General features: G+C 41.7%; 1 protein-coding gene across 1 annotated transcript in view; it reads left to right on the top strand.

Annotated features, from left to right (window-relative positions):
• Nucleotides 1-5,841: 5,841 nt before the first annotated feature.
• Utx (Utx histone demethylase) overlaps nucleotides 5,842-27,055 on the top strand; it is a 132,006-nt gene continuing 110,792 nt past the window's right edge. Inside the window, exons 1-4 of the mRNA XM_072306200.1 lie at nucleotides 5,842-6,424; nucleotides 7,922-7,988; nucleotides 8,744-8,915; nucleotides 10,109-10,217. Coding sequence (XP_072162301.1) covers nucleotides 6,357-6,424; nucleotides 7,922-7,988; nucleotides 8,744-8,915; nucleotides 10,109-10,217 — 416 coding nt within the window. The 5' untranslated portion in view covers nucleotides 5,842-6,356. The remainder of the gene's footprint in view (nucleotides 6,425-7,921; nucleotides 7,989-8,743; nucleotides 8,916-10,108; nucleotides 10,218-27,055) is intronic.

The raw sequence follows: 27,055 nt of genomic DNA, 5'->3' as shown, positions 1-27,055 counted from the left end.
AACCTATGGAAAATGATCGATGAACAGGGTGTTCGCTACGAACACCTTAATAATCGATTCTTTACCATACGCTTAAATTGCAAAACAATCGATACATCGCAATTCACGCCACGCCACTGCGTGGCTCGGAAGCAATCGTAATGCGTGTTTCTTAAGGACAGCCTGGAAAGTATGCAATCTCTTGCGCACTAATTCTTTGTCTTGCATCAACGCACGTTTTGCTTTCCTTCTCAATCGTTAAAGTCTCCTAGTAATTCTGTCGCGCTAAGGAAGAACGCCGTATGAGCATTCGAAACTTGCCAAATTTCCTTCAGTAAAATGTTCATATTTGAGAAAAGTTATGAACATTTTCTCTTGAAATTTTCAGGAGCTTTAGGTGAAATTGCTAACAACATAATCTGAAAAATTGGGAGAAAAATATTCATACATTTACTAGGAAATTCGTGTTTTATCAAAGGAAATATGGGATCGCCTGAAGGTTCATACGGCGTTTTTCCATAGCACGCATCGCATCGCTAGCAGTATAGGATCTATGGTTTGTAACCATTGTGTTACACTGCACCGTTCCGAGTCTATCACAAGGGGACTTTAACGCAGGAGTAGAAAAGCAGGAAACTTTAGGTGAAATTGCAAACAACATAATCTGAAAAATTGGAAGAAAAACATATAAGTTTACCAGGAAATTCGTGTTTTATAAATGAAAATTTGGCAACGCCTGAAGGCTCATACGGTGTTTCTCCTTTGCACGGCAGAACTTGCCATGGAAGATTCGGATGAACACCGGCTAAAAATAGGCGGATTTTCATCAAGTTCGACACAATTTCATTTCTGTCGATCGTATTAAAAAATTTCCATATGAAGTTCCAATCTTGTTATACTTTTAATTTTAAATCATCATAGTTTGTTCAGCTTGAACTAAAACTCAACTTAAAACAGTGCCAGAAAATAGGGCAAAAATTCCAAATCTGTGGTGAGCGCCATCCGGCATTCCTAGGATCGGGCAACCGATCTTCTCGTTTATCAGGAATCTAGTGGTTGAATTGAAATTAATTTTTTTTTCTTTATTCAAAATATTGAGAACTACAAAGTATTAACTCTATTTGCTATAACTAAAAATTAAAATAAGACCAAAATTTAGTTCGAATCTTTCGATAAGAATTCCTTGCAGGAGTCTGAACTTTGATAAATATTTTGTATTTAAGTAGAAACTGCCGAGAGAACTGAGCACGAGGATACTTTTGGTTCATAGATTGATTACCTAATTACTGAGATACGAAAAAATGATTTAATCCGCTGAATTACATGTGTTGAAATAGGAAATCAAGTTCAGCGAATATTGTATAACACAATGTCTAAAAGGTATAGTAGCACTGAATATATTGGCATGTAGGGTGTAGCCAAGTGCTATAGGTAATATTACAATTTTATAAAAAGAACACTTACATAAACTTTGACCGAGGTTTTTTGAAGGGCGAGCGCTTCATCGTCAGGGTCACAAAGTATATGTCTCAGGCAAATAGTAAAATCAGGCATATTGTAAAATGCCTAGGCAAATAATCAAATAAATTAACTTAGATTGAAAGGAGGGGTATCGTTAAGGGCCTTTTTTGGGCCCACCCTGAAATTCCTCAACTCCGCAATTTTTTGGTCATTGAAGGTCTATATTTTACGGAGTGCATAATGGTTTGGTCATTTTCGATCTATCTCGGGGTCTACCACTGGCATGATCCGAAAAAAATGGCGCAAAACCACCTAAACGCGAATTGTTCTCGATTTTCCCGAATAACATGTGGCAACGCTGAGCCACAGCGGGAGATAAATACATAAATAGATACAACATGCATAAAATCCCTTCTAGTGTGGCCACTGCGTGTAAAAAATAAAGGTTTCTGAACTTGCGGAATGTTCTTGACGAGGAACAGCCTCCAAATTCTGAAATACTAGGTTTTCCGTGAATTCAGGCAATAAAATATGGCAACACCGGCTTTTAGGGGGGGCTTTGAATCCAAAAGAGTTTTTTGAGGAAGGTTTTGACCACCCACGTCCATTTATCGTCAAAAAAATTAAACGCTGGCGTAAGATGAGTCGCTTTTTTAAGCCATTTTAAATAACGATGAAAAACAGGAAAATTCTGAAAAGTTTTTTTTAACAATGAGCGCAAAGTTTGACATCAACGAAAATTGGCCAAAATGACTCTCTTACATCCCTAATGAACATACTTGAAGGAATTTTTTGTCCTCCGAAGGGATCGGTATGAAACAGCGCTTTGAATGCCGAAAAACCCGCATTTTTCGCTAAAATTGGCCTTCTGACCCATGTTTAGGCCAGTGAAAGACCCCGAAATGGATCGAAAATGACCAAACCATTATGCATTCCGTAAAAAATAGACCTTCAATGACCAAAAAATCGCGGAGTTGAGGAATTTCAGGATGGGCCCAAAAAAGGCCCTTAACCATAACCCTCCTTTGGATTGTTTCTCATGGAAGAGATGAATTAAAAACGGAAATTTTGAAACACCGCAATGGAGATACGTGGTTTCGCACTTCAGTCGGTGCGATGCGGACATCCATCAAGTTTAAAAAGTTGCATCAAGTCCCCGTCACCGCCGACCAACGCGTTTGTCGATCGAATCAACTACAGGTATTATGCGTAGGAAGTCAAAACGCCTTCAAATTTTTGAACGCAATACGGACATCCGTCGAGGTTGTATAGTTGTATCATGTATCAAGGCGCCGCGCCGTAGCAAACGCGTCCCATTGTTTAGCGTTACAGACGAAGATAAGTTGAGAGAGGCCAGTCATAATGCCTTCAATTTTATGCAAACATATTTTTGGGCGAAATGAGAAACGACGTTTCTCCACTTGCGACGTTGCAGACTTCCTTAGAAATTTTATTTTTCTTTCGAGAAGCTGGTCAACATAAAACTTAAATTCTCCCTGATTTTTCGTATTCGATAGCAGAAGATTTGGTTCAAAATTTAAAGTCGTAAATTTGGATTGTTTCTCATGGAAGAGATGAATTAAGAACGGAAATTTTGAAACACCGCAATGGAGATACGTGGTTTCGCACTTCAGTCGGTGCGATGCGGACATCCATCAAGTTTAAAAAGTTGCATCAAGTCCCCGTCACCGCCGACCAACGCGTTTGTCGATCGAATCAACTACAGGTATTATGCGTAGGAAGTCAAAACGCCTTCAAATTTTTGAACGCAATACGGACATCCGTCGAGGTTGTATAGTTGTATCAAGGCACCGTAGCAAACGCGTCCCATAGAGGTCATCTAACCAACCCACAGTATTTGACCATGTGGTAGCTTGTGTTGCCTTTACTGAGAATTGAAGGCAAACTGACATGACGCGGGATTAATTTCTACACGTTTGATGGATACCTATAATGTTATAGCTGTTAGTCGTGTCGTGTGCGTTCCATCCAAGTGAGCTTGCGAGTTCACAATGATGCCGCTATTCCATTTCTTTCTTCATTTCTTTTTCCTCTTTTCTTCTCCCTTTCAGCCCTTTCTCTATGCGTTTTTCCTTCTTTTTATCTCTTTTCTTCATCTTCCTCCTATTCATTATCCTCCCTTTTTATGTTCTTCCTCGCTTCAGCATCCTTTTTCACTTCTTATTTTTCGCTCTTTCTGCTCATACGTGGTCGGGTGGTGGTATCGTCGTGAAATGGGACGCTTACCTGGAAGACACTCATAAAATAGCTTTTTATCGAACCGGAAAAGGTTACTTTGACTTCATACCAGTTCGCCTTCAATTTGTAGTGTATGCAATCTGAGCTCCCACGATGTCGAATAGTGGTATCATACCCCTTACTATAGTCAGATGGTCGCTGCCTCTGGCAGCGAATTAACTTTATGTAGACACAATTTTTGTTAGGAATTAGAATCGCGTCAACTTATTCAAATTTGTGAATGGTATGCTTTAATGTCGTAAGAACGTTGAGTTCGAGTTTAGGTTCAATGAGTGCATTTCGACGGTGTAAGTCCGCAACCACGTATCTCGTTTGCGGTGTTTGAAAATCTCCGCTCCTATTTGATTTTTTTAAAAGAAGAACTCAGTAATCGGCATCGTTTCTTGAAGTTTTAGCAGAATTTTTTTCGCACGGAGCAGAAAAATCACGGCAGTTTTGAAGAGGTATGACAGGAAGTCTGCTACGTCGCAATCCGAGGTACGTAGTTGCGGACTTACACCGTCGATTTACGTACTGCTTGCCAATAAGAGGTGCGAGTGCCGCAAATGATCCTCTTACGATGTTTTCCACTATACTACTCTTTTTTTATTTCCCCTCCGAGAAAAAGCAGATGGAAAGAGGAGGGAAAAGGAGGAAAAGGAGGAAAAGTAGAGGAAGAAGAATAATGATAAGACAATTAGTTGAAAAAGGAAAGGAACCAAAGGTGAAAAAAGAGAGGATGGAAAAGGGAAGAATGAAAGAATAAGACGAGGTGAGGAGGAGGAGGAGGATGATGAAAAGAAGAAGAAGAAGAAGAAGAAGAGGAAGAAGAAGAAGAAGAAGAAAAAAGAGGAGGAAAAGGAACAGAGGAGAAGGAATGTGAAGAAAAGAGGAAGAAGAGGAAAAGAAACAACAAAGTTGAACGGAGAAGAAAATAAGAAGAAGAAGAAATGAGAAAAGTAAGAGAAGAAACAGAGAAGGAAGGAGAAAGTAGAAAAGAAGAAGAAAAAATGAAAAAAGAAAAGAAGAGAAGGAAGAAGAGTAAGGCAAAAGGATTTTATTTTAAATTTGAGCAGATTTATTTAGACCGGGAACATTAAGAGGGAGGAAAGAGGAAACAGTGTGAGGTAGGGGAAGAAGGTGAAGACAAAAGGAAGAAGAATAAGCCGATAGAAGGAGAAAGATGAAGGAGAAAACAGGGATAAAAAATACCAAAGAGAGAGAAAAATGATAAAGAGAGAGGCCGAGGAAATGAAGATGGAGAGAAAAGAGAAAGAGAATGAAGAAGAAACAAAGAGAATGGAGAGGAGGAAAAGAGGGCAGAAGAAAATTAGAGAATAAAGAAGAAGATGAAGAAAGGAGAAGCAAGTTCAATCGGGACACACAAATAACAGCCTTTTTTTTTTTCTTTATTCAAAATATAGAGAACTACAAAGTATTAACTCTAAACGAGGGGGAATTCTTTTTACGAATGGGAAGAGGTTACTTGAATGTCATGTCAGTTTGCCTTCAATTTTTGGTCTAGGCAACCCGTGCTCCCACGTGGTCGAATAGTGGTATCATACCCCTCATAATCAGCCGGTCGCTGTCTCTGGCAGCGAATTCACTGTAGACACGGTGCAACATGCCATGTAGACACGACATTTTTTGATAGAAAATTAGAATAGCGTCAAATTTTTCAAATTTGTGAATGGCATGCATTTATGCCGTATGGGGGTCTTAGAGTTAAACTTCGGGTTCGAGCGCATAAATGAAAGATCAACTTAAGTGCACGTCTCCTGCAGTGTTTTTCTTCGAAATATTTGTTATTTTTTTATTAAAAAGACATAGGAGAAGAGATAGAAGGAGAAAAGAGAAAGGAGAAGAGGAAGGATGTTTCAAATTTTCAAGTTACAACCTCAGAAATGATTACATATTACAGCTTACTTAAATGATATATTTATAAACCAATTTCAATGGATATCCTCTCGTACTTTCCTTGGAGGCATGACTCATTTTTCCCTCGAGAAAATTAATGTCCTGTAGATTGAAGTTGATTAATTACTTGGGCTTTTGCCCCCGCTCTCATGAAAGGCCTAAAACTGGCGAACCAATCAGGGAGCGGTCTGGGCATAACACTACTCTTCCTACATGGGAACTCTATCTGAGTCGAGAGGTCATCGAACACCAACCCGAAATGAGGACGGATTTGATAATTGTGCTACTTATGGGTAGTGTCCTGTCATTTAGGAGCAGGAATAACCTTATTCATTTGTTTTGATTAGTGTGCTGTGCTTTAATTAAATTAATGCATTAGTTTCGAGAATTTTTGCGTTCGTTATCGTATCCTCGCTGTGTTTTAAATCCGGATTGAATTATACACCGCTACCGACGTTCCAACCTCAACAGGCAACTACTACTTATCAACATCCTGTTTCAGATGATGAAGTTTAAAATTTATTTGTGTTTCAAAGGCTCTTGAGTTAGCTTTTCCACTTTATCAATGATCTCAGTGATAATTTGCTCTCCCTCTTCTCTTAATTCCTCGAAAACCATACATACTGCTGGTCAAGCCTCCGAGTCAGCTACTGGTGATGAGCATCGAAAGTCATTCGGATGCTCTCTGATGGTAGATATAGGTTTTACCAATTGTAAATGTGTTTACAAAATTAATATTGCGGATTAAGTCAACGTCCAGAATGGCTCAAGAAAGTGATGATATTAATTTGACGCCTCAAGAACTACAAATCCTCTCGGAGCTGGACAGGTCAGTAGTCGTTCTTGTTATCTCTGTCTCAGTAAATAATGTTTGTTCTAGAACAGATGTGTGATTAGATCCTTATCTGCATGTTGTGTAAGTTTCCACTAAGATATGGTGTTAATTATATGGTTAATTCTTCAAAACTAGTTGGAAACTCCGCGACAGGTTGTTCAATGTTTACATGACCCACTTTCCTGTAACACATAAGTTATGGAATGTTTTAAGGGAGACAAAGTGGGCCAATGAGTGTAAAGCTTGAATCTTGCAGTTGGCAAAACTAGCTAAAGTATTCAGATAGTCAAATGATTAATAATTTCCTCATGCACCTACAGTACTCTCTCATTATAAGAACTCAAGGGACTGGTCGACTACCGCTACATAGAGGTTTCGGTCGTAACGATAGTATGTATTCAGCACTGGTAGTTCAAGGGATCAACCAAGTCCCTTTTTATAGAGAAGTTCTTGTTACTATAATAGTCGCTAAGAAGAGAGAGAGCTGCATGTGGAATATCGTCGGAAGCCGAAGCTCATAATGACCACCATGCCCCCTTGTAGTAACCTCTGCTCATTCTGTTTCATACCTCTATGCCCTCATGCAGCTGAGGAATTCTTGGTTCAAATCTTTATGATGTTGGATAGCTTAAGGGTCGGCACAGGCTCTACAAATTGATCTCGAACTAAAATGCAGCACTAAGTAATTTCTATTCTTACGAAAGAAAATGACCGCCGAAAGAGAGTACCTAGTGCAAGAAGAGCAACCATTTGAACCTCAATTTAAAAGTCCACAGAAAGAGAAAATAAGGCAAGGCAATGAAAAGATGAGACAGTGGCACTGGCAGGAAAGGGATCTTATGGTTAAGACTGAAGATGAGGAAATACGGTAGACTACAATCAAGCAGTACCTGTCAGTTTGACCAGTTTGTCTGCGCTGAGCAGTTGAGACGTATCACCTTAAAAGTGGTGATTCTTGGCACCAAAAATTAAAAAGTACTATGTGGCCTCTGACTGTTTTACCTAATTTTTAACATTACCTGATAATTTATAATTTTCTGCGTCTGTCAGTTTATTATCAAGTTACTTAGAATGGCTTTGCTTTATTTAGATCCACACCGTAGTGGTGCAAAATTTGCATGATTCTTCATCCCCATGGTTCATTGCCTTCTCATAAAATGATGGTTTTATTGTAAGCCCTAAAAGTTACTCTTAAAATTTAAAACCAAGACCAATCCACACAGGTCAGTCATTGCGCAACTTTTTTGAAATCCACTCCCCCGCCCGGCCCTAACTCGCAGCACTCAATGCTACGTCACAATGGGTGCTCCCATAAGAAATACATTGCAAGCACTCAATACTACGTCACTGCGCAGTAGAGTACCAAAACTCGTCCTCGGGAATGACTGACCTGTGTGGATTGGTCTTGTTTAAAACGAACCTCATCTACCTATTTTGCCTCTGGAGAAAGATTCAATCACTATTAATTCTTCCTGTTTTTCTGTGTTTTAGTCGGCAATTTGGATTCCTGAAATTGAATTCGCCAGAGCAAAGCAAGAAAAAAGCCCTTGTCCTGAAGGTGAGCTTCATTTCCCTTATGTTTTTGGTGCACCTGAATGCCCACATTTGTTTAGCTTTTTTTTTTTTTCGGATAAGCTTATTTAAAAAAATACTGTAAGAATTGGTCCAAGGTGAGATTTTGACGCTAAATTTCTTTTGAACCTTTATTTTATTCTCATGGAGAAAACAGAAATCACTTACTTGAACCTAGTAATGCGTAATATTTTAAGCTTTCACAAAAACCAATTGAAAAATTGTGTATTTCCAACTAAGTAAATACATGGAGATGAAACTTGCTTAATTTCTCACTTTTCACTAACCTGCTAGAAAAGTTGCGTATTTGCTGCGATACTGATATGGATAACACGTATAATAATTTCTTATGTTTTTACAAAATCGCCGGATGAGTCGCGTATTTTTTAAATGTTTACGGAAATTTGCATGAATTTCCCTATGAATCAACACTGCTCAAAGCGGAAATCAAGCCTACAATTATTCAAACTCGAGCATAGGTATGCAGTATCACGCAAAAAGTAATGCAAATCTTGGCTTTTTGCCTGTTTAAAATTACTGACATTTATGAATACCATGATATTTTTGCAAAAAATGCATAGTCACCTATCTAGGTATGCCAATATAGCTATCATGATGTGAGAGGGAGCTACGTAGTAAGTAACTATTCTTCAAGTAAGGGAAATACGAGACATGTAATCAGTGCAGATAATTTTGAATGTTTCTTTTTTAATTCCTGTGGCTTTTATGTTCCAAACGCAGGCTATTCGATATTTGGAGCGAATGTTGATTCAACATCAAAATGAAAAGGAACTTGAGAAAACCAAAGATGAGGAAGTCAAGAGAGATTCATCTATCAAAGAAATCACTATTGATCCAAAGACTTACTGTAAATTGGGTCATTTTCATTTGCTGTTGGAGGACTTTCCCAAAGGTTGGTAACAACTATGCTCATCAGTTCTCTTGTCCCTCAATTTATAGGAATTATTCACTGCAATAATTCTATCAGTTTTAAAGTTTACCATTGAAGTCCAGCTCTCTTCCATTGAAATAACTAAATACATGAAATAAAAAAAAAATAAAAATCTGTGATTATGGATAGAAAGTAATTAAGTTAACTTTTTTTCTCCGGAACGTACGTAATACTGTTCACTCCTCCTGTTCTTTCATTTATTTATGTAGTAAAAAAACCTTCTCAACTTAGTTTCCCATTGCATTGAGCCTTGAAGGTTTGGAATTCAAACAGACAAGTATTGCGACGGTGTAAGTTGGCCAATCTCATAACTCGGTTTGCGACGTCGTAGACTGCCTGTCATACTTTATTTTTTAAACGGAAAAATACTCATCGGAAATTCTTTAAAACTGCCGTGATCTTTCTTCCCTGTGCAAAAAAAATTCTGTAAAAACTTCAAGGATTGATGTCAATCTGTTCTCCTTTAAAAATTAACATGGAGGCGGAGATTTTCAGACACCGCAAACGAGATATGTGATTGCAGACTTGCGCCGTCAATTTGCTTGATTATCATTCCTCTGTTTTTCCCCCCACATGTAACTATATATCGATATGTAACATCCTGTGGCAGGTGACCATATTCATGGAAATCGTCTAAATGTTAAAACTTGTGTGAAAATTTTAATCAAAGAAGGAATTAGAACCTTTCGTAAATTATCCTTGTAGGTATAATTTTTATACTTTTAATGAGAATTTAACAAAGCTGAGCAAAATTATGTTTTTTGCATTTTGATGTGAATGCTAGGTCTTGTACAAGAGAGCCCAACGCAGATCTATGCTAATTGTAAGATGTAAATTATTTACAGAGATGAAGTCTTTATTAGTTAGTTAATAAAGGTATGTAAGGAATTACTTCATCTGATTTCTGGACTTAAATTTTTAGATGAAAGACTCTTCGTAAGAATTTTTATCCTCAGATCTGCAATTCTCCTGTCTAGGAGCTATTCTTCAAAGTGTTTTCTTCAAGTTTGATTATGGAAACAACAAATCAAGACCTATATTTGTCCATTTAGATTAATTTTTTGAATTTATCAACAGCAAAATTGAATATAAACAATAAGAAATTATCAGTTTTAATAGTTATTGTTCTCTAATTGGATAATTTATTTTTCCAGCCATGTCTGCTTACCAGAAATTTTTCAATCTGAAAACGGATCACTGGAAGGATGCCAATTTTCTTTATGGGCAAGGGCTGGTGTATTTCCACTTCAATTCCTTCCAATGGTGAGTCAAACCTTTGTACCCCCTTTTCATCTTCAGGTTTTTTTTTGGCTTTTATTTTGAGGAATAAAATCTAGTTACGACAATTATTGTCTCCAGCCCACCAGTGGTCCCAATCAGCATAACCAATCGGGACCGCGTGTGGAATGTTCAGCATCGTGCAAAAGAGTTCAGACCCTGCCTTCAGGTTTAAGAGGCATCTGAAATTGTCTTGTCCTCATTTTATGCATTCTGTTGTTTAAATGAGAGCTCCGGTCCAGACTTTCTTTGAATTTGAACATTCAAGCACAAGGAGAAATAATTTATTTAAGAAATTCAGTTATTTTTATGAGCATTCAAGACCAATCCCTGCCATGCTATCCTCCTCCTCTTCAGTGGCGTGGCATGCTGTACAATGAATCTACCGTTTAATTTTTATATAAAAGAATAGACTCTCGGGATGTTTCAAACGAAATACCTAAATATCGATTCGTTACCATAGCTTCAAATAGGAAAACATTGATAGTCATTGATTCACGGCTCGCCTCTGTCCCTCTTTAAATGGCATAACAACCCTTAGTGGGCTTTGGTCACCAGAACAACTTCTCGCTACTTTACCCCATTTTTAACCCTCAAAATTGTAAATCCAGCCATGGAAATGTCAGGAAATGTGAAATTCGACTTTTAAAAACCAGTGAAATGTGTTACTCGTGGCATTATTTGGGGCAGGCAGGTAGAGGCAAGAGCAGTTGCTCCCTCCCACGCATTTTATTGTTGACCTTTTTTTGTTCAATTTTCACCTCATTCGAATGTTGACCTTCCTTATCATCCCGTGTTTGCAGCCTCAAACAGATGCATGTATACTTCTTGTTCAAAACTCAGAATGTAGATTTTTCCAATTTGCCCTATTCCATCTATTCAATCGCATGGACTCAGCTGCCTAGCTGAGGTTTTTTTTTTTTTTTTTTTTTTCAAATCTTGACAAATACCTAATAAGACTTTGGCATACATCCAAAAATGTCACACAACTTTGATCAGGGCGTTGTGCAAATCTTTTCCGTGGAAACTTAGCGCGTCGCAGAAAATTGCGGAGGCCTCCTGGAAAATGGTGGTGGACCAGAACAATCTGCACCCTTGATCTTGGAGACAGGGGTTACTAATTGGACTACATTCTGCAATTCGGAACTATAATATCTGGTTCATCCGTAAAAACACTTACGTACATGGGGAAACTACTGGAACATAGGTTTTTTCCACACTGAGCCAGAAACTTTAGTTCCGAATCTCAAAATGAAGTCTAGTTGCAAGTGCGGTCGTATGACGCTCGGTGGAGCGAATAAGTGGGCGTGATTAGCCATGATGCGGAAACTTTGAAAGCTTTAATCTTCGTCAATACGAAACGTAGACGTTTAAAAGTAGCTCCATCGGTTATTTCGTAACCCTCTCGAAAGCACCCTTCTTAATTTATAATGTGACGAACTGAATGTCAAAATCGTCAATTTTGGTCGAAAATTTCATGTCCACCTTTTCCGATGATTCGTTCCTTTGTGTGATGTCCAAAGTGGGCTTGGGTGCAGCGAGGCAGCGGGATCATTCTCATCGCTGGCCACTCTGCACCCACTGGGTTGACTTGGAGAGAGATACGAGAGCGTTTGCGCCATGCAGTCCACCTTGAAAATGCGCTTGCAAGCCCCACTACGTTGCCGCTAACACGAGAAAAACGATAGACGAGCGCGTTAACGAAAGTCCGTGTTCATGGTCGGTCCTAGGGTAACCCAGAATAATAAGCGGATATTCGTTTCGGTCTCACGCCCGGAAAGCCGTCCCGAAATTACGTAACGCTCTAGTAGGAGGAGGGGGGGGCAGCAGAGCGTTACGCCAATCTGTCTTTACGTATTAAAGGAAATGGATCTCCGTCATATATCGGGGGAGCGGGGGGGGGGGGTGTCAAAAATACGGATAAAGTGCGTTACGTATTTTAGGGGCGGCCTCCTGAAGCGGTTGACTCAGTCATTTTCGCTCACTAAAGAACCCGGCTGTTGTCCAAAACGTTCAAACATTCTTTGTTTTAAGCTCATGAAACAGCCCGATGCATAATTTTGATTTCCTGAAGTTCAAAAGTTCAATATAAAAATTCGATATGAGCTGGAATCGCATCGTTGGTCGATTAGACAGGTCCTGTAAGTTATGAACGTATGTACGGCTGAAAGTCTGGAAATGTGTCTTCAAGCACAGCTTTTAACAACATTTCACAATTTTTTGCGCGTTTTCACGTAATCAGCAAGTTCCCTTCGAAAAAGTTACCACGCATCCTTTCCAGGGCCGGATTAAAGGGATGGCCACATGGGCCGCGGCCCATGGCGGCCAATTTAGGGGGCGGCAAATTTGGCAATTTTTATAAATGTAGGCATAAAGAAAAATCGGATTCAGAAAAAAAATTACAAACGGGAAAATATTACAAAATCTCTCGCAAATCTCTCAACCCTTTTTAAACAACTTCACGGCGCAGAGAGAACTTGAGATGAAAAAGAGAAACCCTCGGTGCGGCGTACACATGTAACACATAATAGCGCCTACAAGAGACAAGGCTGCATGAATACTTCACGCATTGCGTCAAGGACAGTGCGGTCGCTGCGGGCAGCAGTGGGCGGCGTGAAACGCATAGCGCATACAAGACTGTAGGAATACTTCACGCATTGCGCCAAACACAGTGCGGTCAGCGCGGCGGCGGAAGTTAAAATTATTAAACCATATTTATGTTTGTTCTTTCATAATTTTTTCGTTCATTTCATATGAATGGAAGGCCTTGTCCACATAGAGAAAGGTTTACGGGATTACTTAATTTTCGCGCCAAGTTCCGTAAACTTTTGCTAGTAGTGTTGACAGGGCTTTCGCAAAAAATGTGTCCAACACGAGTAAACGCGTCTTATGCACCCCTCCTCCTCCGGCATGTTCACTTGATGGTTTTTATTGATGTTTCAAAACGAATGAGAAGGGGGCGGCAAAATACAGGCGGCCCATAGGCGGCAAGTAAGTAAATCCGGCCCTAATCCTTTCCCCTTCGTTAACTTTGCCGCATTCCCAGCCTTGAAGATTCGCTCTCATTGCAAAACATGCTTTTCGCCAATCGAAGTTTCCGGCAAAAAACATTGAATGGATCGCATTTTGCAAAAGGGAACCATAAGCATTCCAATGTCGCTAAGATTGTGCAATTTTTTTCAGTTTGCGAAAATAAACTGATCATCTAAACAAGTTTTATAGTAACTCCCAATGAGCTCAAATTCAAGGCAAAAATTATCTTTGTAAATTCAAGTTTTTGCATGATTGCAGTAGTTAATTTTATTGCGAAGAATGTAAGTGCCAATAAGTTGTACAATCCTAGCAACATTGGAATGCTCTTAGTTCCTCTGTGCTAAATTCAATCCAAATAATTTGTGCCAGTGGTGAAGATCTCTAAATCTCTGATGTAGTTCAGCATAATCAAAATTTGAAGTAACAAAGTCTTCATGCATCCAACAACTCGCGCTTGTCTGTTCGCCCGCGTTTAAGTCTCTGCGGTGATTCGTGCATTTTAATCCAATTAAAAAAAAAAAAAAAAAACACTTGGGTTTAAGTTGGATCATATTTTGCAATCGAGGAACTACAATTTCTGGCTAACACTCTGAAACCAGGGTGTCTACAAGTCCGGAAATAGTACTGATTTTTCAAGGGCGGTCCGGAAGTACTGATAAAGTGCGGGCATTGCGCATGAAGGTCCGGAATTTTTCGTCATTTTTGTCGCAATTTGAGCGAGGAATTCAAATTTTTGAAATTTTTCGAATGTCATCATTCGGAGGTACTGAAAAAGAACTGAATTTTTCTGTTGAGGAGGTACTGGGTTTCTTGGGAATGTACTGAAAACGTACTGTAAAAGTACTGATTTTTGGCCAGCCTGTTTTAGCAGACACCCTGGAAACCTATGGGAAAGAATCGCTGAAAAGGGTGTTTGCAACGAATATCTTAGTAATCGATTTTTACCAAAGCTTCAAATGGGGAAATAGCGACAATCGATCATTCACGCCTCGCCACTCTCTTGGCCGTCTGTTTGAGTGCTCCGTCTGTATTTATGAAGTTGGATCCGGATCTCGGTTGCCCAGTGACGTTTAACGTCTGATTTGGACGTATTTCTGCCAAACGGAACTATGTGCATTATGACGTGAGCCCTGTTATGCATATACTCATATGGGGATCAGGGCTCATGTTATAATGCACATAGTTCCGTTTGACAGAAATACGTCCATTTGTGGGTGGCTCCTCCACGTCCACTCGTGGGTCACTGCCTTTTTATTCGATTGTTGAATCATTATCGAATGGACTTGATCGGTCGATCCCTATCTTGGCAATGTTATTTTTCGATCAACTTTCGATAAAGATTCAATAATCAACCCGCTACCGTTCGTGTTGTCACATCGAACGACCAAGGCAGGCCCCAACGTCCTGAACAAAAATTGAACCGATTATTCTCCAGATGACGTAAGCGCCAATTAGTTTTTCAAGTTTTGATTAATTATCATTGCGTATTTTACCAAGATGCATCTTACAGCAAAACGACGTTTAAGAATAACAGTATTTAAAGCCTTAAAGGAGCCTTTAAATCTAGTATTTTTACATACTGCTTGCTGTCCACTAATACGTATAGGTTTTTCTCCAAATTGTGTCTATTTGGCATGCATTGTTTGGAAGGTATTGGTTTCACTCCTTTGATGTCACTTGCAATTTTCCCTAAGATCGTACATCCATCCTGCTATTTTCCACACTGGAAGAAAAAAACACATTGGATCCAGAGTCCAAACTCTTGAAAACATTGACAAGAAAAAATACTCTCGATTCAATCGGATTTTTGCTTGAATCAAAACGAAATCCGCTTAAATTAAGAGGCTTGGTTCTTGATTTAAGCTAGATTCTGATTGAATCAAAAGTACTTTTTCTTGTGGATGTTTTTAGAGTCTGGACTCTGGGTCCAATGTTTTTTTTTTTTTTTTTTTTTTTACAGTGCATTGACATTTTGAAAAAACGCAACTTTTGGGGTTTATGGAAGGCACTCCCTCGAAAATTTATTTTTCCCCCTTATAAAGCAAGTTTTTGAGAATCAAGAACTTTCCCGTTGGTTTTCTCGAGTTAATTCGGCAACGTCCTCCATAAATTAACGCTCAGTCCGCTAGATAGCGTGCGCTGTGCGTTTTCAAACCTCGCCGAGATCCTGCGGGTTCCACCTCGTTGATTCGCCGTTCCACCGATAGGTAGCGCTCGAGTCTACGGCGACCGTAGCGGGAGGCTCGTCTCGGATGGCGGTTGTTACGTGACTCGTGACTGGAGTTCATTGCTCCTGCCAGTTTTTTTATCTTTGTCTTCTGCCGATAGACCACTTGAAATTATGCAGCGACCGACAGACGCTGCACAATGTAGAGTGGGTAATTTATGGCGGAAAATTAACCGGCAGAATTTTCTCGCCGCTCGTCTCCACCTCGGCCGTGCAATGCAATCTAGTCACTGCCAGGGAAGCACGTTTCCTACCCACTGCTTCGCCGATCCTTCCACGCTTTCATTTCAAATCTAGAGTCCCTTCATACTGAGAGTCAAGACAATTCGGCTCATGGATGTCACAAACGGGAATAAAGATTACAGAAATTGAACGTTTTTCGTAATCTTTGATCGGCCCATTCTCAAATGCCTTTCTCCGTTCCTCCTCTCATTCCGTTTGTTCCTTGCCGAACCCGTAATTCCCTGGTCCATTCCAGATTATAATCTTTGCAATTGGTGAAAATGTAATCTTTATTCCCGTTTGTGACACTGTGAAGGCCTAAAATACGGGAACCAATCAGAAATGGATTCAAATTGTCTTGACTCTCAGTATAAAGGGACTCTATTCAAATCCACACCGGAAAGTACATCACATTAAGAAGCACCGACTTTTAATATTTAAGTTTTTTTTAAAAAAGAGACCTTTCCTATTTTTCCCAAACCACTTGACAAGGTATACAAACAGGGTATCTAGCATCAGGGAAAACCGGAAAATATCAGGAATTTTGGCCGATCAGGAAAAAATCGGGAAAATATCAGGAAAATCGGAAAAATCGGACGTTTTATCAGGAATTTTTCTTACGCGAATCCCCTCAGCGGAGGAAGTCTTACTGCTTTTTGCCTACCGTGCCAGGAGTCGAGAAAAATCAGGAAAATATCAGGAATTTTTTTATAAAATATATCAGGAAAGTATCGGATTTTTCAAAAGTAAAAAATACTAGATACCCTGACAAATTCTATTATCACCCAGTGGCGGACCCAGAGAGACGCTCAGGACGCCCAGCAGGCTGATTATTGAAATTGACAGACGAAGAAGACCTAGAGCGTATGAAGCGATCCTATTGGTTGAAACGGGTGGTTCTTGGGGGGAACATGATGGGCTAACTGAAGGGCCCCTCGTGGGTTTCCGTTTGTCAGTCTATTACTTACCTTCTTTGTCCATTCCAACCACCCGCTTCTACCAATCAGATCGTCCCATTTTTCTCTGTCCTCTATGTCTATAGCTTTGTACATCAATTTCAGTAATCGGTTCGCAGGAGAGCCATCGAAGACAAATCCGTCCCTTTCCCGCTTCCGGATAATTTTGAAAAATGAACACTTTCGAATGAAACTTTTTGGGAATTCAGATCTGTACTTAAAATGCTCATCAGCGATATTGGCGGATTTTCCCCCTTTTACTGAATGTTCCTAGACCTTTCGTTTCCTGGAGGGTAGCGAAATTAATAAAAAAAAAACGGACAAAAAAACAATAAGTCTCTATTGAGCAATGTTTGTGACGAAAACTTATTGACTAAAATTTTGTGCGAACTCTCCACAACCAGGATTTTTGAGGTAAAGCAGCCCTTTATCAAAAAATTGTAAATGGCTGAAATAGTGGAAGAATATTTGTCAAAAAATCTTGTAGCCTCGGTATTTCCCATGTTGATTTTACCGTAGAATTATTGTAGCATGCAGGTCCTCGTGCTCAGTTTTTCATAGAGCTCTGAAGCGATGCTTCTTCTTATCATCCTCTTTTCGTTTACGTTCCCTCCTCCTGCTCTGTCGAAAATTCACAAGTTCACTTCTCGCTACATGCATACTACTCCCAAGTCATGTATGTCCCATGCAGTGCGAGTGCGTGTGCTCAGTTAGGAACTGTGTTTGGAGTTCAGTGAACCAAGTCACTGCAGTTGCTTTCACTCCTTGTGTGTTCACAGTTGAACTACATTTTGCAATTTGGAACTATTAATTCTAGCCCGATTTAAAAACAACGTGTGTGCCATTAGTTTCCCTATGCACATAAGTGTTTTTCTAGAAGAGCCAGAATTTATAGGTCCAAATTGCAAAATGCAGTTCAGTTCGGAGTTTCCCGGAGGAACGTAACTCCATTGCAACGTTCCAAAATTGACTCGAACAATTCATTTTTTTACGGAAATATAACTGTCAGGGCCGGATTCACCTACTTGCCGCCCATGGGCCGCCTATATTTTGCCGCCCCCTTCTCATTCGTTTTGAAACTCGATAAAACCATCAAATGAACGTGCCAGCGGGGGATGGGTGCATAAGACACATTTACTCGTGTTGAACACATTTTTTGGGAAAACCCTGTCAACACTACTAGCAAAAGTTCACGAAACTTTGCGCGAAAGTTAAGTTCCGTAAACCTATCTCTGTGTGGACAAGGCCTTCATTCATAAGAAATGAACGAAAAAATTATGAAAGAACAAACATAAATGTGGTTTAATAATTTTTAACTTCCGCCGCCGCGCCGCGCAGACCGCACCGTTTTGGACGCAATGCGTGAAGTATTCACGCAGTCTTGTAGGCGCTATGCGTTTCACGCTGACCGCAATGACCGCACTGTGTTTGATGCAATGCGTGAAGTATTCGTGCAGTCTTGTAGGCGCTAATATGTGTTACATGCCGATCGCCGCGCCGAAGGCCTCTCCTTTTCATCTCAAGTCCTCGTTATCATTTCTCTCTAAGTCGCGCCGTTCTATAGGCCAAATTGCGTGTTTGGTTTCTCTCGTAACTCGACTTATTGAGGGTGCTGTCTCTTGTATCGCTAAGAGACGACAAAATTAGAAATTACTATACTCTCAGGAAATGAGAGATTTTGTCGCCTTTTCTCGTTTGTAATTTTGTTATTATAAATCCGATTATTTTTTATACCTGCACTTTAAAAAATTGCAAATTTTTGCCGCCCCTCCGTCACTCCGTCTTTGACTCGAATGTACCACTCATTTTTCTAACCACCGACTTTAACCTCGGACAAATGACGCATTTCTCTGAGTTTGATAGAGGTCATCGATTATGACCTCCCACCTGTTTCTGCCTTTGCCAGCACAAGGTACTCGTATGTTTTCTCAGAAAAAGTTAACGTTTAACATCTTCCAAGAAGGTAGGAACCAAGTGCAAAGCGGGTTCACTTTCAGATGTCCTATCGGTGAGATGAATTGAGAGTGTTGCCGGAATCACACGCTGAATTTGGCAGCTGAATATGGAAGTCAACAGTCATCACTGGAAAAAAACACATTGTATCTAGAGTCCAGACTCTTAAAAACATCGACAAGAAAAAGCACTCTTGATTCAATCAGAATCTAGCTTAAATCAAGAACCAAGCCTCTTCATTTGAGCGGATTTCGTTTTGATTCAAGCAAAAATCCGATTGAATCAAGAGTATTTTTTCTTGTCAATGTTTTTAAGAGTCTGGACTCTAGATCCAATGTGTTTTTTCTTCCAGTGATCGCTCAACAGCTGAAATTTCGCAAATTCGAGTTATTTTCATACAGATGTGCGTAGCAAATATCTATTCGAATAGTTCAGACAAATCGCGACATTATCCGATGGTCGCTGAGTTTCGTTGCTGAATTTTGCGCGACACGCGCAAAATTCAGGCATTGGGCCGATGACTTCCACATTCAAGCCACATTCAGCTCCCACATTCAGCGTGTGATCGCGGCATAAGTAAGCAATGATGCTTCTGGGGTTCTTCTAAACAACTGTCTGTTTGCCGAGAAAACCCAAGAAAACCTCGGTTCCTTTTCGTGTTACCGCGAAACCCACGATGGCCCAAAAATTGTGGCCGTGGCGCTAGCGACGGTGCATATAAGCGAAAGGGCGCTGGGGGGCGGGCACCAGGAGGGAAGGGCGGGCGAGACGGGCGCGCGGCGAGGCGTTCTTATTGATTGCGCTGTTGCCGGGCGGCCACTTTCACGCTCACTTCTCGCTTTCGGCCAGCGTCGCGACGTCGGTCGCCCGCCCAGACAAAAAAAAAACGCCCCCCCCCCCCTCCCCACTCTATCGGCGTCGTTTTTCACGGCATTTCAGCCTAGACCTTCACTCTGAGGCGGGACTTTAGCCGTCTTTTCCTTCACTTTCCCGTCGGGTAAAGTTTCCTCACAGCTCACGCGGTTCCCTTTTTTGGACATACCGTCGCTCCCCGCACACTAGAACCGAACTACATCTCAGCGTTGCCAAATTTCCCCTCGCAAATTGCATTTTTACCAGAAGAATCTTGGGCATTTCCAACTAGAAATTGCACTGGTTTCTCCCCGGATCTCATGCAAAAATTAGATGATTTTGGACTTAAATTCCACAGGTGCATTCTTGTAAAAAAGATTAAATTTTGATTTTGCAAACTCAGAATTGAGTTAAGTTCCTTGACGATGTTTCAGGGTGACAAGTTGTTGGAAAGTTACAGATCTTGTCACGGAATCTTGAATTTTTCCCAAGCCGAAACATTGTATTTTTTTTAATTACGAGAGACTGCGAGCATACATTTTTCGTCGACGGAATTTTTACGAGGAATCTTGCCTTAAAAGCAACAGCCAAGATAAAGTCAGGGAATTGTATGTTCAAAATCTCTGAGAATCAGAGAATTTAGAAAATCAAAGAATTTTTTTTTACCTCTGTATCTGACGTATTAACGTATAGGGGGACTTTAGAAACGAAAGCTTGAAAAAGAGTTCTTGATTCTTGAGCACAGAGAAGTGCGCTGCGATCTTATTTGACTCGAAAAAAGTCCAAAAAATCGAATTTAAGTCACGGCGGGATCAAATTTTTCATTCAAAAAACGTATCTTGAGAGAGAACTATTTGAAATTCTAATCTACCAAGCTCAGAGCACTGAATTGCCGGATTGAACTGCTCCTTACGCCTAAGGAACGCCGCTTTGACCAAGAAAGTAACAAAATTGCCCGTACAACTTTCCACCGAAGTACGCACTTCGTTTTTTTGACCTAACGCGGTAAAACTCGCTACACTGACAATTTTGTCATTGTGGAATAATAAGTTTCTTCTTGTGGAGGTCACAAATCTTTACTTGCTTCGTTTTTCGGTTAGGAACTCTTCACAAAGGGTTCCTGCAATTGCAATTCCATACTCTTTTGATAAAGTTATTTTATTTAAGAACAGTTAGCAGCTTTTTGACGGGAGAAGAATACCGGAATAGTCATGGAAACGTGTACCCAGCATCCATCCCGCCTTCAACTAATCGGTTAGGCAATTTGAGCTACCGAGAAGATAAATTAGTTGTATCACGTCTCATAACCCATTGTTTCTCTTGAATTTAAGTTCATTTTAAGCAGTCTATGTGGGACAGGTATTTTTGTTCTAGGGTCTACTCGATCCATACCAATTTGGTGGTCAGATTCGATCGATTCGCGGTTTTTTCGATCGATTCGCGGTTTTTCGATCGATTCACGCATATTTCGATCGATTCACGGATTCTTCGATCGACTCACGTTCGTCGGTCGAATCACGTTGATCGAATTAAGTTTTTACTTTTCGATCAATCAATGTCGATCGAATCCAGAGCCTTCGTCAGTGAGTACGAATTCAGGAACGAAGCGCCTTCAATTCGACTGATACTTCTCGCTTCGCCGTTAAGTTAGTTTAGTTGCGTGACCTAACTTAACCCAACCTGACTCCGTTGTAATCGGTTCCTGAGTTTTGTAACCATCAGAATCATAAATAGCCGGGCATATTCGATGACAGTGAGGACAAAATTTGTTCCAACGTTCCAAAATTACTTTTAATGTTTTATTTTTACCTGTAAATTCATCAGGTTGTTTTTCTCGATCGGGTTCGTCGATCGATTCTGCAGACCCGTCAAAGCAGTCTACCCTGTCAGTTCATGCAGAATTTCATTGAATATGAGGGTGGTTCGCCTCCATTAGAGCAGTGGTCCTGCTTCATCCAGGCTTCAATTTCACAAGATATTTCTGCAGGAGCGACTCAATTTTAGGGAAAACCTCAAGCATCGTTGGTCTGGACGAAACTAGGAATTTCTTTTGGAAGGGGACAGAGGGACACCTCATCAAAGAGATCATGTTAAGCACAGAATGACACTCCACCAAGGGGTTCCTGGCCCGGTTCCGAGGACTTCCCCAGCACGGAAGAGGGGTCCGAAAGATTTTCCTTGGACAAATTGTGAAACTTGAGCAGACGACCTAAGATCAATTTTAAGCTGCGAAAAATTAATTGAAATACGATTTTAAAGGCGGCAGAAATGCCACTCATTTATTTCCTAGAAGTTCTCAAAGTTCCTGGAGGACGCTACGTGGAGTTTTAGGAAGGGGGGCAATTTTTGGGATTTTTAGTATTACCCATGACCTCTTTGTTCGGAGGGTATGGATTCGATCGACATGAATCGATCGAAAAATGAAAACGTGAATCGATCGACAAATTATTAAGAAACCGGTGTCGAATCGATCGACGTGAATCAATGGATACCAATTCCGTCGACAAAATTCGATTGATTCACGGGCTTGTCGATCGACTCACGGGTTTGTCGATCGATTCACGGGTTTATCGATCGACTTACGGCTTTTGTCGATCCATTCTCGGGTTTGTCGACCGATTCACGGGTTTGTCAACCGATTCACGGGTTTGTCGATCGACTCACGGGTTTTCGATCCGTTCATGTCGATCGAATCCATACCCTCCTCTTGTTCCTCAAAAAGCTACTAATAAGATAAACCAATAGATGATCACACAGAAAATCTGGACTGCGCGTAAGGACTGGATCGAGCTCGGTCAAGTCCGAGAGAGGGATTCCGTGGTCTGGTGCTGTGCCCCGATTGATTTTTCGGTGGCGGCGGTAGGGGGGCAGAGGGGGGCCGGTAGGGGGTTTGTTTTGACTCCGGGGATGCGTCCGCCCGCAAGTCGCGTTGCCGGCCGGTTGCGTGCTAGGTGTCGCAGCACCGGGTCCTGCTCTCGGTCGGGGGGGGGGGGGGGGGGGGGCTGGCGCTTGGGTCGCGGGCCGTGACGTCACTAGGATGTTGAACCCGCCGCGGTTCGCCAGTCCCGCCGACGCGACGGCTTCCCGCGAGTTCTGCTGGAAATCGCGAGGACGGCCCCGGACGAAAGCCGACTCGGCGAAAATTTCGTCTATTATTCCGATGTCGGTTCTCCCTTTCTGAGTGGGTCTCGTGGAAAACACGCGCGTGCAAGGAGTCTACAACGGAGATGTTGCATGTGTGAGGGATTTGCGATTTGACCATCGATTCTTATGTAAAAGTTCGCGAGAAACACGATGGTGCCTCTAGTTTTCTCTGAAATCATCTCCCAAGCTCAAAAGAAGCTCTCAAAGTGAGGCCAAAATGGAGGGGATATCCCACCCTACCCTGAGAGTCCACCTCTACCTCAAAACAAACTCTCCATGCAAAGATAGGGAGCTAATATATTAACAGGGTTGCCGTGTTTTCAGTTTTGGAGTCCCCAAATAAAGTGGTAGCCCTGTCAATGTATTTGCCCCCTATCTTTGCATGGAGAGTTTGTCTTGATGTAGACGTGGACTCTAGGATAGCGTGGGACATCCCCTCCATTTTGGCCTCAACTTGAGAGCTTTTTTTGAGCTTGGGAGTTGATTTCAGAGAAAACCACAGGCATCATCGTGTTTCTCGCGCACTTTTGCATAAGAATTAGCAGTCAAATCGCAAATTCCTCACACGAGCAACATCTCCATCGGAAGAAAAATATTCATAAGTTTACCGGGAAAGTCGTGTTTTATCCAAGGAAATTCAGCGACGCCTGAAGGTTCATACAGTGTTTTTCGTTAGTACAGAATTACCTCGGGTGCGTGAGGAGAGATTGTGTGTGGGTGGGTAGGGTGGGGGGGGGGGGGGTGCACTCGGGGTGGAAATCCGGAGGAACTGCATTCGGAACGGGGTCATTAATTTAACTGATGGTCCGATTCTCGGGAATCCGGGAGGGGGTCTGTCTGGACGTCTGCGGTCCTGCAAGTCTCCAGACGGGTTGATCTCGCGCTTTTTTCGGTTCCTTCTTCGCTGTCTGCACATTTATTTTCGTAGTCGGCCCTAGTTTATTTCTTTTTTCACTCCCCGCCGTCGGTGTTGACCCGTTCTGGCCTTTCTTATTCCTCTCCTGGAAGGTGCACTCGTGTTGCCACGCTCACTCAAGAAAGAACACTGGGGAAAAAAAACACATTGGATCTAGAGTCCAGACTCTTAAAAACATCGACAAGAAAAAATACTCTTGATTCGATCAGATTTAAGCTTAAATCAAGAACCAAGCCTCTTAATTTGAGCGGATTTCCTTTTGATTTAAGCTTAAATCTGATTGAACAAGAGTATTGTTTCTTGTCAATTTTTTCAAGAGTCTGGACTCTAAATCCAATGTGTTTTTTTCTTTTTTTTCCAGTGAATACTTTCTAAGTTTCTTTACAAGTTTAGGATGGGTCCGTAAATACTCAAACGCGAGGAAAGTCGAGAAATAAAATGTGGAAACCTTGAATTTTCTTGTTCCTCCAGAACTTTTCAATGTCTTTCCTTCGAGCGCATTCGTATATTCTGTCACCAAAGCTTCGACTTCCCAGGGGAGCAGAAAATGCTCGATCGGCCGATCGCAGACCGATCGTGGAGCAAATATGAAGGCACCCTGGCACCTGGAATGGGGGAAAAATTGTGTAAGCAGAAAGCTGAAACCAGCTAGCTTTTTGCGAAGGAAACTGTTGAACGCGCTCTCTTCTGCGAAAAAAGTAGTAAAGCACGCGCTTTTATACGAGAAAATTGTTGATCTCGCACTCTTATGAGAAGGAAATATTGAAGCGTGAAAGTCTTGTGGGACAGCAATGTGAAGGCTGCCTCCAAAAATGTGAAGGCGAAGAACTTTATGCAACCTTATGTGAAGAATTATTCGAGAAAAGGGCAATTTTATGATGATCAGTGCCTCGTATGCTTAAAAGAAAAACGTGCTGAGGTTGATATTGTATGAGAACGCTGTGAAGCTCGAACATGCGATCGTATTTTTTGACTACTGGCTTTCATGTGAATTTTGTAGCTGAAGTAACGTTCGTGGCAACTGTACTGATCCCTGTGACCGATCGGTGGGGAATTAAAAATCATGGCATTTTCTGCAGATACATTTAGTTTATAAATCGTGAGAAAATTGCCTGGCAGTGCGAAAGTGGCACGATTTTTAATCACGATTCAATTATGGAGGGTGTCGGGTCGGCGCGGCGCACACTTTTGCAAGCGAACGAGCGATCCTACAGGCTCGTCTATCACTGGCGCGTTCTATTCTCGTGTCGGATGTCGGATGTCTGATGTCTGTCTCCGAGGATGTGATTTCCAGGTCCAGTGCCCATCCTAAACGCTCTATGTGCAAAGGGGAAAGTAAAAATAATTCCTGCATCAGGTTGCACTTGTGCAGACGGCCGCATGTTTGATCACACCAGATTCTCCGAAAGCGAAGGAATTCCTTGGTTTTCGGCCAAGATCAGAACCCATTACGCTGATCTCCCAGTGGTTAGTAGCAGAAAGTTCAAGTCGTTTTTTTAAACTACATATAATACTATCACTTTTTGGATAGAGTTGAGATTGAACTTGTGACTTGAGAGCTGTAAAACTGAATTAATTGTATCTCGGAACTAAATCGCACCATAACCTCAGTTCATTTTTCGAGTTAAACCAGCCTCCTGGCGACCGGTGGACGATTTTACTTTCGGGGATTGAGCACTTCCTCGTTGAGACTTATAAGAAAGCACGTTGAAGCACTAATTATCACCCTTTTTTCGGCTTTTGACCTGGCCATATGTAGCATAAATGGCCGCTACCTGCCGGGTCGATCGCATAGAGCACATAGAGTCGTAATGTAAATGGGAGAGTTGGCGCCATGTTCTGCTCGACGAGTTCCGAGCCGGGTGTGCGGGTCTCTTTTTCGATACATATTCGATCCAAAATGGCGGTGTGGAATACGTAGTACATAATTCCATGGCTGAGTCCCCGTGTATCGCAAAAAATCGATTATATATCGAAAAAGTGACCCGGCGTCGCACAAGAGTCGGAATCGGGACCTGGAAATTGCTAAAGAGTGCCGCCAGCTCTCCCACTTACATCACGACTCTGTGTACTCTGTGGTCGATTGTTGAATTGTTATCAAATGACCTTGATCGATAACTTTCTATCTTAACAATGCTATGTATCGATCAAGGTCATTCGATAACGATTCTACAATCGAGCCACTGGTCGAATGCTCTCATTTAAGGCCTCAACGACTTGGCCATCGGCTGTCTCGACGGAGAGAAACAACGAATCGGTAGTTCTGGAAGGCGCGTCCAGGAGCCGACTGCACAGCGCAGATCTCCGAATTTGAGACCGGGAACGAGTGTAACGAGGAAGGATCGCTGATGTTGATGGTGGAAAGAGGAAAAGTGCGGAGCTAGTTGCAGGGACAGCGAAAGAGGAAAAAGAGGAAACCTCGCACCTCGGGCCTCGGGGTCGGGGTGCATCGGTTCGGATCAAGACGAAGCGTCCGAGGTGCAAGTGTTTCCGAGCAAACCGGTCATCTTCAAGTTCAATGCCATCCTCCGTCCGCGCTGCGGCCGCCCGGTGGGGGTGGGGGTCGGGGCCTGGGGGGCGGCGGGGGGGGGGGGGGGGGGGAGAAAGAACTTCTCTTCTGTTTCCAGTATTCCAGTTTGCTGCAGCTGCACTCGTTCTGTTCATCATTGTAGACTGTGGAGTTACCGAGCTGCGACAGCCGTGTCGACGGTTTTATGCCCTTTCGAGTCCGAGTTCTCTCCAACAGTCGGAGGGTATGGATTTCATCGACATGGATCGATCGGTAAACAAGAACGTGAATCCGTCGACGTGAACCGATCGACACCGATTCAATCGACAAACCCGTGAATCGATTGAAAACCCATGATCGATTGATAGCCCGTGAATCGATCGATAACCCGTGAATCGATCGATAATCCGTGAATCGATCGACAAATCCGAGAATCGATCGACAAATCCGAGAATCGATCGACAAATCCGAGAATCGATCGACAAATCCGAGAATCGATCGACAAATCCGTGAATCGATCGAATTTTGTCGATCGAATCGGTGTCGATTTTAATTTCCGATTGATTCATGTCGACCGAATCTATACCCTCCCTCTCAGTCGGCCGTGCAGCGATTCCTCGAAGAATCAATCGGTTTTTGATCACTTGGTCGCGTAAAATAGACGCATGCGTGTTTTGAAAGGAACTTTGTGATGCATAAATACCATGCGTTCCTTTTTATTTAATCCGTGTGTGTATAGCTAGTATCACACGATCAAATCGAGCCAACTTATCCTCTAGGTCAGACACTTTTTCGTCAAATATCAGTGGCTCAAGGGTATTTGATGGGATGGGTGAGCTCTGATTAGCCAATTTAGCTAATAGTCATTTCATCAAGTACCTGCGGGCCGCCGGTATTTATAAAGTTTCCAGAAGTTCCAAAAAAGTAGCCTTGGCCATTTGATGACTCGATTTGATCGTTTGACATGAGAATTTATGGTCCCTCGTAGTGTAGTATCTTTATAAATGGGAA

This window comes from Bemisia tabaci, chromosome 1, assembly GCF_918797505.1.
Source record: "Bemisia tabaci chromosome 1, PGI_BMITA_v3".
NCBI classification, from domain to species: domain Eukaryota; kingdom Metazoa; phylum Arthropoda; class Insecta; order Hemiptera; family Aleyrodidae; genus Bemisia; species Bemisia tabaci.
Note: the sequence above shows the minus strand (reverse complement) of the source record. Positions and strands in the feature narration are given on the sequence as shown.